The 14,167-nt window shown below is 39.2% G+C and overlaps 1 protein-coding gene across 5 annotated transcripts in view; it reads right to left on the bottom strand.

Annotated features, from left to right (window-relative positions):
• Nucleotides 1–2,455: 2,455 nt before the first annotated feature.
• bptf (bromodomain PHD finger transcription factor) overlaps nucleotides 2,456–14,167 on the bottom strand; it is a 32,048-nt gene continuing 20,336 nt past the window's right edge. For 4 of the 5 annotated variants that reach the window (XM_053514273.1, XM_053514274.1, XM_053514276.1 and 1 more), the window contains 11 exons: nucleotides 13,882–14,099; nucleotides 11,598–11,874; nucleotides 9,825–11,419; nucleotides 9,489–9,571; nucleotides 9,168–9,393; nucleotides 7,245–7,531; nucleotides 6,847–7,020; nucleotides 6,139–6,331; nucleotides 5,925–6,009; nucleotides 5,315–5,501; nucleotides 2,456–3,212 (listed from right to left, as the gene is read on the bottom strand). In XM_053514273.1, coding sequence (XP_053370248.1) covers nucleotides 3,176–3,212; nucleotides 5,315–5,501; nucleotides 5,925–6,009; nucleotides 6,139–6,331; nucleotides 6,847–7,020; nucleotides 7,245–7,531; nucleotides 9,168–9,393; nucleotides 9,489–9,571; nucleotides 9,825–11,419; nucleotides 11,598–11,874; nucleotides 13,882–14,099 — 3,362 coding nt within the window. In that variant the 3' untranslated portion in view covers nucleotides 2,456–3,175. Of the gene's footprint in view, nucleotides 4,282–5,314; nucleotides 5,502–5,924; nucleotides 6,010–6,138; nucleotides 6,332–6,846; nucleotides 7,021–7,244; nucleotides 7,532–9,167; nucleotides 9,394–9,488; nucleotides 9,572–9,824; nucleotides 11,420–11,597; nucleotides 11,875–13,881; nucleotides 14,100–14,167 lie in introns of all 5 variants that reach the window. The other variant, XM_053514275.1, reaches the window with a different exon arrangement.

The raw sequence follows: 14,167 nt of genomic DNA, 5'->3' as shown, positions 1-14,167 counted from the left end.
TACGGAGTTTGGAGCAAAATTTGCGCTGGTGTCTTTTTAAAATAGCAAGAGAGTACAAAATAAGCAGGATATTCCAGGTGATTTTATTTAAAAAATAGATTTTTAATAACATTTTTATGTTTTTTTAGGACAACAGAACATCTGGAATACTGCCAGTACATACTGTACTTCTTGGCAGGGGTGACATTGTGTGTGAGTGAAATCTGAATGCGAAAATTTAGACTTTGTGTGGTCAAACAAGTATCAACAGTTAAAAAATGATAATTCTGTAAAACAATTGTAGGGAATAAATATATATAGATACAACAACTAAGCAACAAGCAATAATTGCAGTGAGTAAGAGGTAAAGTCACCCCCCCCCCCCCCCAACAACTGTTTACAATTTGAGGTGCATTAATAAAAGACATTTAAAAAATGGTGTCAAATTTCTACATTTGTAAATTGTATTTGTATATTCCAGTTAAGGGCATTCAAAGAAAAACAACATTTGTGTGTAATACATCAAAAAGGTTTAGCACCCTAGCACATTTTGGAGTCGAGCAACCTAGTTTAATGGCTCAGGTTTCATCAGAACACGTTACCCTGACCTGTAGCTGCATGCAGCACTACTGCCACAGGATTGGCTGATGGAAGAACTGCACATTTTTGAGTCCACCAACCTAGTGATTTCATTCTACTGTCACTTCACTGAGAAAAATGTTCCAGATCTTTCAAACCGCAACCGGGGTACTACAATTTATTTATGCATTATTATTAGGTATACAAGAGTATCCAAATTGGTAAGTTTTAATATGAATTAAAAGGAAGAGGAATTATTGATTGTTGTGTACTCCCCACTTTGATACATTTACCAGCTGAACTTAAACCAGGAGAGAAGGACAAATGCACACATGCATGATGTGTCTGAAGATCTGTTTATTATCAGCAAAGAGAGCTTATTTAAGCTTTTGGCCAGGTGCCCTGTCACATACAAAAGGGTTCCATTAGACAAGCTGTTTGTATGTATAAACGTCTGAATATGGGTTATAGGAATTGTTACCATGTAAGGAATCATGAAGCACAATGAGGGGGTTGTTTTATTGGCATAAAGGCTTGGGTCATCAGTTTACATCATACTACAAAACTATCCTTTTTTTAAAAAAATAGGATTTAAATCTGGGCTCTGAGTGAGCCGTTGCAAAACATTAAAGCGACACAAAAACTATTGTCCTTGAGGTTCTTGTGCTCAAAAGAGACTAGTATTTTGTGCAATCCATGATCCTTCTTCATTAGAGCACCAGTACCAGTATGATGAGTCCAGAGTTCTTTGGGTGATGAACAGTTTTGTCTTTGTACCAAACAGTTATTTTTTAATTATGCCAATAATACCTTGATTTCATCAGACCAGGAAACGTCGAATCCAATTGACATTTTCAGATTTCCACAAGTACAGTACAGTGACTCGGTTGCAGTAAAAGGTTTGAATAGTGTAAACGTTTTAAAGAAGGCTGTATGTCTGTGAATGACGATCCCAGCCGAGGCGGCTCAGAGCCCATTGCACTTGACTACAGCTTGCGGACGAGACGCATCCATCTATAGAATCTGTACACACAATAATTTACGAACACCACTGGCACTCCCATACAGTCTTGACCTCATTCTAAGCTATTTTCATATTGTTTGAGCCATTAAATGAGTTCCTGGGAGGCCGGGGTTTCAGATGTGAAGAAAGAAATTTGATAATGGCTCTGCCGTACTGAAAAAAGGTTGTCCTTTGATTGTATCCAAGCACTAGTCGCTGGCATAAGAGGACTAGTGTAAAAGGGGTTATATAGAGGAATAATGGTAGTTTTTACTCTCATAACTGTGTTCTGTTACTCTGCACAATCAAAAGTTCCAGTTTGGCCTAAACACTCCTGATATAGGTTGTATAAGTCTTTGTTAAAAAGCTGTTATTTTAAAAGCACTGAGATATTAGAACAAGTGCATTGATAAAACCCTACAAAAGAAAAAACCGCCAGAAATATTGCTAGAACTGATATTAATTACACTGCCTAAGAGTTTGACTCACAATTTCAGCATAAAAATGCCCTAGGGGGGGGAACAACACTAGCTAATTACACACATTTCCGGTTAAAATAACATTTTATCACAACATCCAAAAGTTATGGAACCTTTGATGATTTACATATAATTACCAAAATACTTCAGGTATACTATTTAGTATCTTACTTAAATTTTAATGGGTTATATTGTAGTTGTGCCTGTTCATTTAACAGTACATGAATATTAATTTACATATATTCTGTAAAGCAACAAGAATATTTGACAACCTATTCTGAGACTTTTAGAACAGTACAAGTTGAATATTCTTAATTAAAATATCTTATAAACAATCATAAGCCCTAGGCAGGAGGGTCATAAGACAATTACCACACAATTCAGATGAAATAGAAAAAGAAAAAAGGTAGACATGTTCTTCAGTGTGGGAAAGAGAACTCTTTCCATTTATTTACGATTCATATACATCAATATTTCTTCAGCTGTATTACAAAAAAAGAAAGAAAAAGGAAGAATAGACATACAAACGGAGCGCCTCACCACTGATCTTGGTTTTTAGCTGCTTCAGCCACTCAGAATGAAACCGCTAAAACCCTGCATCTGAATAAAATTTACTCTTTTGGACATCCAGAAACGCTTATCCACACAAAACCAACTGCTTGTCAAACACAGTCAGTTGTGTCCCAGATCAATCTAATTCTTGCACATCACATGAAAACATGTCATTGTCTACTGTCATGAAAGGTATATGTAGACCTGGACCCTGGATTATGCAAACATGATTTAAAAAAAAAAAAAAAAAAAAAAAAAAAAAAGTTCCATCCAAAAATCATTGCTTTGAGGTAACAAACGTTACAAAATGCTTCATGTAATCCCTTCGCTGCCTGTTCGCTCCACAGTCAGAGAGCAGGGCATGTCAAAGAGATGCTGCTTTAAACACTGCAGTCATGTGCGTTGCTGGTCGACTTGGGAAGAACCGTCAGTTCGGGTCGAGAGAGAAAGAAAATGGAGAATGTGTCAGGCATCCTTGAGACAGAAGATGCCTGGTTCCCTTGGATCGACTGTTCAGAGTGCCCCCCCCCTCCCCCAAACATATCCTTTAGAGACGTGCTTTAGCACCACGTGTGGTTGTATTCTATGAAGATGAAGACTGTAGTTTGTTGTTATGAGACCTACAGAATACAAAAGGAAGCAAAGTGAAGTGAAGCTGTTGGATGATTTTATTGAACAGGCCACAAGACAAAAAAAATAAAATAAATGAAATGAGACATAGCTAAAGGACACGTATGCAACGCCTGGAGGAGGAGAAGACGGATGATAAAAGGAATAAGAGTGAACATGGCAGCCATGTTGGCATTAATCCTACAAGGAAAGCCCTTTCTTTTTTGGGAGATTTTAGAACCGAATCTTTTCTGCCATTTCTTTAAGTGATTTTGCAGCTTTAATATGATATGGGTCATGGGCAGGTTGTTCAAAAAAAGTCAAAGAGAAATGTCATGATAAAGTCTGTATAGCAAAACTACACAAAATATTCAACCCTCCAATTCTCTATCACTAATTTAATAACATAAAATCCTTCACAAAAGGATTTAAAACCCAAGTCTCCCAAAAGACACATTTTAAATACAAGCTTTTTTATTATCGTTCAACTGACAAAATATTTCAAATAAATGATGAGATAAGATTTGTTCACTTATGAGGACACATGACAAACAAGCGTTAGTCCAGGACAAGCGGATGAACCGGAAAAAGCTTCATAAGAGAATAATCCAATCCATCTTACAATAAAATATACAAAATATTTTATACCAGTGCCAAAGTAAACACATTTGTGGAAAACAAGGCATTGTTGTAAGGCATGTACAAATAAAATATCATATTTAGTAATACGAGAACATTATTAACAAGAGTTTAAAAAAAAAAATCCACATAACCTTGTATGCAATTAAGACATCTCTCTTGTATACATGGTTTAACAACATGGCTGCCATTTGAGGATTGTCAATGAAGCCATGCTTGGGACACTCGTTGTCTTTTTATGAGATTTTTTTTTATTATTATTACTATTTTGAGTTTTTTTTACCCCCCTTCTGATGAAAAAAAAATGCTGAATTAACTTAAATATAAAAATCATGTGGAGTTTCAGCTGCTCATAAAACAGCAAGTTCCTTGTATCTATAAAAGAGAAACTCCACCCCTTCAGCATAGATCCCAGCTATACGTCAGACTCAAGACATCAATCTGCAAGAGAAGAATGAGTGGCGTGAATGACATGCACAACACCGAGATGAAGAAAAAGCGCATGGGACGATTCTAACAGACACTCAACTACACATGATGTAAACAAACACATTGGCATGTTGGGCCACAAACACACAAGACTTTTGTAAATAACTTTGGATAATTTATGAGAAACAGGCTTGCTTTTAAAATGCCCGGTAAAAGAATCGGTAGGAGAGACATGAATTGGTTTCATATGTTGGTGCAGAAATTTTGATATTTATAAAGAGATGCCCGCCCTCACTGCTTACTAAGAGTAGCCGGGACTGGCTCGCCAAAATGCAGCCTTGTTCCATGTTATAGCAAGACAGTCGCATTTCAGTATTTCTGGGGTTGTGAGAGCCCCTTGATGCCAGTTAAGGAATGGAACATTTTGCCCTTTAGTCCAATATAGGCTATTCTAGTGGTTTCTTTATAATCTACACAAAATAATAAGAGAATGGAATATGTTGTCTTGCAATAAATAAATGTTTAAAATTGATGTTACTTGACTGTATGATCTTGACTGTATTTTTGCACAGCTGTTTAGAAGTAATTTTTATAACAACTATAAATGGAAAATAAACAATACTACAGAATAAATATAGAACACTTTAAATAGAAGATCGAAATAACCTGTGATCACAGGTGTTTGCGGGTTATTGAAATCAGAAATGGGCCGATTCTGATTTGTATCGATGATTGGTCCCAAAATTCTCTGATCGGAGCACCCTTGTATAATAACATTTTTACAACTAAAATTACAACTTCTTGTGAGTGCACCTAAAGCAATACACCTCACCCAGTTTGTTTATAGGACAAGATCATTTTCCCACTGTCCTCCCAGAAATAATGGACTATAAAAATCAAATATTAAACATCTTATTTTGGCCTATTTGTGTGCCAACAGATCAAAAATAGCCATTTTGATTTGATCTAAGAGTAAAAGAAGAAAAATACTTTTTTAAATTTATAAAAAGGCCTTGATTTTTGTTTCCCCAGTTCACATTCTTACCTGCTTGCTTTGAAAGCTTTGAGCTTCTGTACAAAGAAGGATTCCAAGAATTCGGCACACTGGTAAAAAGGTGAGTCGCTTGGGTTGTAGTAGCGGCAGTTGTCGAAAATTTTGGTCATGTCCGCTACAAATTCTGTTAGCTTGCTATAAAACCGTTTCTGTATCCTTTGTTCCATTGTGGAAAGATCTACAAATATGAAAATAAAATATTTAACATCTTTGATAACTCCAGGGCATATTGCATAGTTGTTAAATAACTCTAATCAATAATCCATGTGGGTATAAAATTAGAATGAGAGGCATGCTTATGTCAGCTCCCTTTTACCAGTAAAATAATAATTTTATTAAATCTGTGACAACATGCCCAAACGCTTCATACTGATGGAAGTGATGCTACTGTATACATGAAAACATTTTCAGTACTAGAACAGTTCACAAGAGTTGTTTTTTTTTTTTCCTTGAAAAAAAGAAATCTCCAATTTGCCATTAGGGACTTTTGGAAAAAATTTTTTAAAAAAATGGGAGCATAACCTTACAGGACTTCAACAAGATTCAAACTGTTACATTTAAGTTAAAGACAAATTATTAATATCATTAAAAAAGTTCTCACCCATCGGCTCCTTTATGACCCCATAATAATCTGGAGCATCATTAGGGTCCACTGGTTCCAAAAAAGGCCATGCCATTTTATGGGCCTGTAGGTTAGATTACACAGTGATAAAAAAAGAGTAATAAAATAAGTGCACTTACATTATATTACAAATAAATAAAAAAAACTTTAATTTTTTAATTAAGGCTTTATTAATTTCAATAGCCATAAGCACCTGTAAGGACCGGAGTATTCGCTTCAAACCCTCATAATCCTTATCTGTAAGTGGAGACAGGACAGTCATGGCCTCCTCTGTAGACTGGCACTGTGGACACACGTATTCATCAATGTGGGTCGCCTCACTCTGGAGAATGCCCACACAGCGCCCATGGTACCAGTTCTGGCAGCGATCACAGCCAATGTAAAACCTGAACACAAAATCAGATTCTGTCAGCCTCAAAAACTAATTGAATTAGAGTGACATGTACCGCGGTGACCAAAAATATTCAGACAATATATGCCATGCTGTCATAGTTCTCTCTGTGAACAGGTGATGTCAATAATTAGTAATAGCCTGTCTGGCTAATTACTACGAGTTCGACCATCTTAGGTACATGATCTCCAGTAAGAAATCAAGCAGGCACAGATTGAGCCAAGTGGAGGGAAAAAAAAAAAAAAAAAAAAAAAGAGAGACACTTTTTGGACTCTATGCCAGATCCTAAAGATTTTGGCGAATAAAGGCCTTGATAAATACTGACTGCATTTCACTGCTTAAAATAAATTATTATTATCCTCATTGTCATTACATTAAACATGTGACAACATTCTTAATAATTAAAATTTCTGTTTTTGTCTCAATACTTTTGGAGACCTGTGTAAATGGTTTATTTTACAATTTACTTCATCTCTATGAGTAAGAGACAAAAAACAACCCATCACATACTGGGACTCATCGTATGGTGTTCTGCAGATGCAGTAGAGCTCCTCTGAGCTGCCTTCCTGTGCTCTTTTACATTCCATACAGATGTAATCGTCCATCTTCTTGGCCTCCTTCTCTGTGATGCCAACGCACTCACCATGGTACCAGTTTGAGCAGAGATCACAGCCAATATAAAACCTGTAAGCAAGTTAACACCATCATAACACTTCCATCGTATACTTGTGACATGTTTTGAAAAATACAAAAAAATAAGACTTTGTTTTTAGGGCCACTCACACTTGCTTTATTTCTAACAATTTTAATTTTCAAGAACGCATTACCCCATCATTAACTTGCAAAATCCAATTTTAGAACGACAACAAGTAGACATGCTTTGACACTGAGATTTCATAAGTTCTTACTTGGATTCATCGTAGGGCGTTTTGCAGACACAGTACAGCTTCGTGTCTCTCTTGCTGTCTTTCGACGAGGTGGAGATCATCTTTTTCTTCTTGCTCTTAGACAAGCTTGCATCACGCTCCTCATCTCGCTTGCGTTTATGACTGGATGGGGGAGAAGTGACCGTAGAGGAGTGTGTGGAGAGCGATGCCGTCTGGGCACTGATGGCTGTGGCAGCTGCTTGTGCTGCTGCGGCCTGGGCTTTCTCCTTCTCTCTCCTCAGCTTTCCCAGATCTTTCCTGAGCTCCTCCTGAGAGTAACAAGGAAAACGGAAATGTTAATATGGCTTCCAAGCCTTCTATTTCTGCTCATCAATTAACTAAGATAATTAATACAAATAATTACTAATTTGGGGAAAAACTGATTCGGTTAAGGATTTATGTGCCAATTTATGTTATTCAATTTATTACATTTATAAAAAAGTTACACCGGTCAATTAGCCATTGACTGGAATTAATTCAATTCAATTCAATTCAATTTTATTTGTATAGCGCTTTTAGCAATTTTCATTGCTGCAAAGCAGCTTTACACAGTCAAAAGAATTATTTAAGTTTGTATGAAATGTGAACTTGTATGAATCAAAATGGTCAGTTTGTCCCTGGTGAGCAAGCCGAGGGCGACAGTGGCAAGGAAAAACTCCCTGAGATGGTAATAGGAAGAAACCTTGAGAGGAACCAGACTCAACAGGGAACCCATCCTCATTTGGGTGAAACAGAAAGCAGTAAATTATCTGCATTTATACAGTGTGTAGGGTGGGAGGCAGGTCAGCTATAATAGCTGATGTTAATTGATGTTAATATGGAGTCCAGGTAGTTATTGAAGACCCAGGTAGACTTGTAAGAAGTTCCAGTCATGAACTATCGAACTGTCAAGTCCCCAGAGAAACAGTTGCCAACACCAGTCAAGGCCATTAAGTCAATTAACAAGGCCATTAAGTCAAGGCCATCAAGTCAATTAACAGTTTCTTATCCTGATCAGCCATGACCGATCATGTTGAACTTAACCTAAAGTATTCTGTGCAGAGTGCGCAAGCTTCTGAGTGGTGCTAGAGAAATGCATTTTACAAGCATCCTATTGTCAAAAGTTTAGTGCAATGAAAATCATCCGGTTAAAATCAAAGCATCACAGTGTCGCACTGTTAACAGGCTGCACTTTAAAATCACAGGAGGATTAACCCATAAAACTAAAGCAACGCGGATTCAGGCGGCAAAACAACACTGGACCATTTGAAAAAAAAAACAAAAAAAAACAAGCATTTATGTGAAAGTCCTGCTGGTGAGTGTTAAAGAGGAAGCTTTAGGGATCACGCTGTTCATTTGAGTTTTCTAATATGTCATGTAGAACCACAGTTAGCATATCACGTTCTGAGGACTACCACCACAAGTATATTTCAGAGCTGTGGAAAACACTGCTACAGATGGCACACTAAACTATTCATGTTGCTGCTCAGTAAAAATGTACCTTTGTGTTTAATTCAAGTTAAACGTTAAACGCTTGTATTGTTTAAATACTGCTTGAGACTTTAAGTGGGAAAACTAATGTTATAAGAAACTGGCTATATTTACTTTTTCATGATCAATTCAGTTAAAGCTGTTAAATAAAGCTAAAGAATAAAACTTCTGAGGTAGGAAGGTTTTTTTTTTTTATTAATTTTTTTTAAGTTTCATGTATTAAAATTGCATCAAAATTAAGAAAAAAAAATCAAATATCGAATCAGGGTTTTTATACAATCTTGATATTAACAGAATCGCAATATTAATCGAATCGGCACATAGGTATCATGATAATATTGTATTGAGTTTTGACTGGTGATTCCTACCCTTAATAATTACCTCTCTCCCTCTTGCTTTTTTACAATAAGATATGGAAAATCACAGTGCTCTTACCTGCACCTCCACCTGTAGCTCCTTATCCAGCAGCGCTCTCTTCTTCAGGATCTCGGCTTTCAGCTGCTCTTTGTGTTTAAAGAGCAGAGCCGAGAGTTTGCTGGCATTCTGTTTGCTGCGCTTTTGCTCCACGGACTCCTCCCGCTTCCGCTTTTTGGCTGCCTGCTTTTCATCTTTGTCAATCTTATCCAGTATGAATTTCATCACCTGGTTACACACGATCATCCTGCACAAAGAGTGCACAACCAAATTAACGAAAGTAAATAACAGGTCGGGGAGTTAGTCAGTACACGGATACAAGAAGTGCTGTATGGTTTTTACCTCTGATTCTCCTCCCTCTCTGCAGGCGTCATGGCTTTCTTCTGCTTTAAGTGCTCTATGGCTGCATTTTGCTTCATGACCACCTGGAACGGCACCAGAAACCAGAGTGAAACATTTACCCATAACCTTTTCCCTTAGCATAAAACTTAAAAATGCATTACATTTAAAAAAAAAAATTTTTTTGTGCCCTACATTAATTGATTTGATTGACTAATCTACATTGACAGATTTGATTGTTACACTTGATTGTCAGCAGCTTTTTAACTCTTAACCTTTTTTTGGGCAGGTTGCAGATATTTAAGTCACAGTGGTTAGGTGCATCTGCCAATTCTATACCTGCTTCTGCAGCAGCTCACTCTGGCTAGCAGCCTGTTGAGCCTGCTCTCTCTTAGCCTCCTGCTGCTTCTTCTTCTGCTGCTGTTGATCTCGCAGTTGCTGCATTCGCTGGAGTTGTTCCTGAACGCTGGCCGTCTGGATAGTCACCACATTCTGGATCTGATGCGTCTGCACCTGGCCTCCACCTTGCTGCTGAATCTGGATAGGAAGCTGTAGTTTGATCTGCTGGGGAAGGGTACCATGCTGGGCCTGGGCCTGAAGCTGTGCTGCCACTTGGTTCTGGATGTGGGACAAAACTTGTTGTTGGATCCCTGGAACACTAAGAAGCTGGGCAGGGAGCTGAATCTGGGGCCGAACCTGAGTTACTGTGGTCTGGGCTACCTGTGGTGCTACAGCAATGGAGGCTACCTGTGTTGGGGGGGAAGTCACTTGGGCTACATGAGACACAGGTAAAGGGGAGGTGGGCTGAACTGGGGTTTGAGCAGGCAAATGAGATTGATGTTGGGGCTGCAGTTGTGGCTGTGGTTGGACTTGGGAGGGCTGTTGAGGCAGGACTTGTTGCTGTGGCTGAGATTGCTGCTGAGGTTGAACAGGAGCCTGGGGATGAAGCTGGGGTTTTTGTTGGGATTGAAGCTGAGGCTGCTGTTGAGACTGAAGTTGTGGTTGGGACTGTAGTTGAGATTGAGGTTGTGTTTGGGACTGGAGTTGTTGGGGTTGGAGTTGCTGTTGAGTCTGAAGTAATGGCTGCGGTTGGGGTTGAGATTGCTGTTGAAGCTGAAGTTGTGTCTGAGGTTGAAGTTGCTGTTGAAGTTGTGCTGTGGGTTGGAGTTGCTGTTGCGGCTGAAGTTGTGCCGTGGGCTGAAGTTGCTGTTGCGGCTGAAGTTGTGCCGTGGGCTGAAGTTGTGCCGTGGGTTGGAGTTGCTGTTGCGGCTGAAGTTGTGCCTGGGGTTGGGACTGCTGTTGGAGTTGAGATTGGAGTTGCTGTTGAGGCTGAAGCTGGAGTTGGGGTTGGATTTGTGTTTGAGGCTGAAGTTGAAGTTGGGATTGGATTTGCTGTTGAGGCTGAAGTTGGGGTTGGGGTTGGATTTGCTGTTGGGGTTGGATTTGCTGTTGGGGTTGAAGCTGTGGTTGGGCTTGAGTCTGCTGCTGAGCTTGAAGTTGCTGCAGGGGTTGGAGTTTAGCTTGCTGTTGAGGTTGCTGTTGGGACTGTATTTGGAGCTGTGATTGGGGTTGTGATGTCACTTGGTGTTGCAATTGAGTTTGAAGCTGGGTTTGGGTCTGGATTTGGGGTTGTTGCTGTAGCTGGCTTTGAAGTTGTGGTTGGATTTTGGCTTGTGGTTGGGTTTGATGTAGTTGGGCTGGGGAATGGCTTTGTAGTTGTGACTGAGTTTGGGGTTGGATTTGCGATTGTGTTTGCAATTGGGGCTGTGGTGGAGAAAACTGAGCTTGCAGGGTAGACACTGAAGCGGATGATGTCTGTGTTTGAGATGTGGAGGTTGGCTGTAACGTAGGTTGGGATTTAGAAAGCGAGGGTGGCGATGAAGGAAGTCCGGAGGGCTGGACGATGGGTGAGACCTGGGCTGCCGGTTGAATCGCTGAAAAATAGTTAATCAAACACACACTCAGTCTTTTACAAAACCATTGCTGTTGTTCTTAGGCACATTGAAGATTGACCTTGCCTAAAAACAGGCATCAGGAAAGTATTCTATCTATTACACTCCAAATCCCTTTTTATAATGAGGAACCACACGTTTATAGCCATAAGCTACCTACCGGGCTGCGAAGACGTTGTGGGTCCAGCAGTGGAGGTGGTAGCTGTGCTGCTGTTAGCCGGAGTGGCTGAATTGCTGGGGGTGGAAACAGTGGGAGCTGGAGTAGCTGGTGGCATTGGAGTGAAGAGGAAGCGCTGGACCTGGCCATTTGGCATAGCCGCCTGCATGAGCTGCTGACCAGGGCCTGGGATCACAGTCACACCCTGCGGGATGACCTGCAGCTGCCCTGTGGTCTGCCCTTGACCCTGGATCACCACAGTCAGTCCTGGATTCCCACCCTTCATACAAAAGCAAAAAGATGGTTGATTGTCAAATCTGTTCCTATGTTAGTTTACAAAGTAACAGCAATGGCACACTGGGCACTTTCACAGCTAGGGGGTGTTACCCAGGGTGGCTCTTAATTAATAGCTTAAATGTAATAATTCAGGTACAAACAGTATAGTTTTTAATAAAGAATTTGTAACTAAAATAGTTTACTCTAAGCGTATTAGGTATTAATACTTAAATACACAACACACAGGAAAAAAACTCCAAATACATTTTTTACAGTTGTCAGGCCTGTGTTTTAAAGCCTTTGAGCGGTAGGAATGGAATCAAGGTGATGGAAAATGTTAACTAAAGTTGTGACTGGTAGAGCCTAACTGAACAGCTTGATCTGAACAAGTTGGTAGCATGTTTTTTTTTAATTTTTGTTACTTGGTACTGAGAATTTGTTGATGTTTAATGTTTGTAAAGAAATTTTATCTGACACTAAATGGAAAGATTTCTTCTGCTTTTTTCCCACTTCAGCCTAAAGGTAAACTAAACATCACTACTTTCCCACTTAAACAATATTTGCAATTAGGATAGGAACTGACCTTGTACTAGCCGAGACAATATTATCCCGATCTATAGGGGTCTATCTATGGCTGGACAATAATTCGATATCGATATATTTTGCAATAGAATTGCCGATATACATTTGAATATATGAGCCAACGGTTTTTCTCTCTCTTGCGCCGCAGAATTGTAGGTAATCGTCTCCCCTGCTAGGTCTTAGTGCTCGTCTCTTACTGGTATAATCAACATCTGTGCACGCGTGTTCTGTTTACTATAACACTGTGACTACCTGTGTGTGTGAAACATATTTAACTTTGTGTTTGTTAGCGTGTTTGTACAGCACGCGTATAAAGCAAAAGCAAGTCTCATAGAGGGTAAATATCCATTTTTCCTCTCATCTCGTGTTTCGAGCGGAGTTTCGAGGCAGAGAGAGTGTGTGTGTGTGTGTGTGTGTGTGAGCGCACGAACGCGCGCTTCGCGCACACACAGACACACACTCGCCTTTACAGCCCCCACCCACCCCCAACTTCTTTCGGGTAAAGACCTGAGAGTTTTATTTATTTGATAGTTCATTTCACATTTCCTTATTTGTAAAGGCTAAATAAAAATTAAAAGTGAACCTTTTTTTGTACTGTTTTTATTTTAAAAAATTATATCATTTTAATAGGAGGAGCCTGGAGGTATTATAGACTTTGCAAATTTAGTTTGCAGACATCCATTGTGTGTGTCCTCGTCAGTTTTTTCCTGAGGCTTTTTAATATTGTCCATATCGATATCAGAATTATATCGTATCGACCAAAATTAGGAAATATATCGTGAAATAAGTTTTTGCCATATCGTCCAGCCCTAGGTCGATCTATTTTATATTGCAGTTCTGTTAGTATCACAAGTTTGTAAATATAGCATAGCATATTGTTACAATTCCAAACACACTAAGCAAATAATTTGATCATTTCTACCACTGGTGTAATTAGTTTAGAGCGTTCTGCCTGTAGGATTATAGAGGAACGACAAAATTTACCACCTCAAGCAAAACTACTTTTAGCGTTGTCTTTTCGGTGTGGAATTGTAAACGGCATTTGTATTAGACATAAGCATTCATATATGTGTATTGGCAGCCTGGCTACAAGTACAAGTTGATTCAAAGGTCCTTGTCTCATGCCTAAGGTCAATCTTAGACATCGCTATAATTGTTGTAAAACAATGGAGCTCGAGTCAGACGTGATCAAGATAGGAAAAAATTATATTTGTGTTAAATTTCAGGAAATTCCATCTTTTCAAGTAGACAGACAAAATGAAATTATAAACAACAGAGATGAAATATTTTTTTAAGTAGACATAGGTCTTAGTTTAATCCTAAATGTTTTAGTGGAATAAACGTAAAGTGACATCGCTCAAAGCCGAGGTATGCCTCGAGTGAAATTTTTTTTTTTTTAAAAAGGATAAGCATAAAAACATATATGTACCTGAGCTCCTTGTGTAAGCTGAGTCAACTGAGCCAGAGTGAGTTTAACTTGTCCTTGCTGTGGTCGGGTGCTGCTCGGGGTCTGTGGAGCATGGGGCTGCCCAGGCGTAGAGGGTCGAGGGGAAGAACCCACCACCTGTGTCGAGGTACTGCCGCTGCTCACAGCCTTTGACACAGGCGTTCCTCGGATGATCTGAGTTACCACCTGCTGTCCTTGACCTGAAAAACAATTAGATTAAAAACAAGACAGGACAACAGGACATTAAACTTGTTTGGTGTAGCATGCA

Source organism: Clarias gariepinus, chromosome 16 (genome assembly GCF_024256425.1).
Source record: "Clarias gariepinus isolate MV-2021 ecotype Netherlands chromosome 16, CGAR_prim_01v2, whole genome shotgun sequence".
In the NCBI taxonomy this organism is placed as follows: Eukaryota; Metazoa; Chordata; class Actinopteri; order Siluriformes; family Clariidae; genus Clarias; species Clarias gariepinus.
Note: the sequence above shows the minus strand (reverse complement) of the source record. Positions and strands in the feature narration are given on the sequence as shown.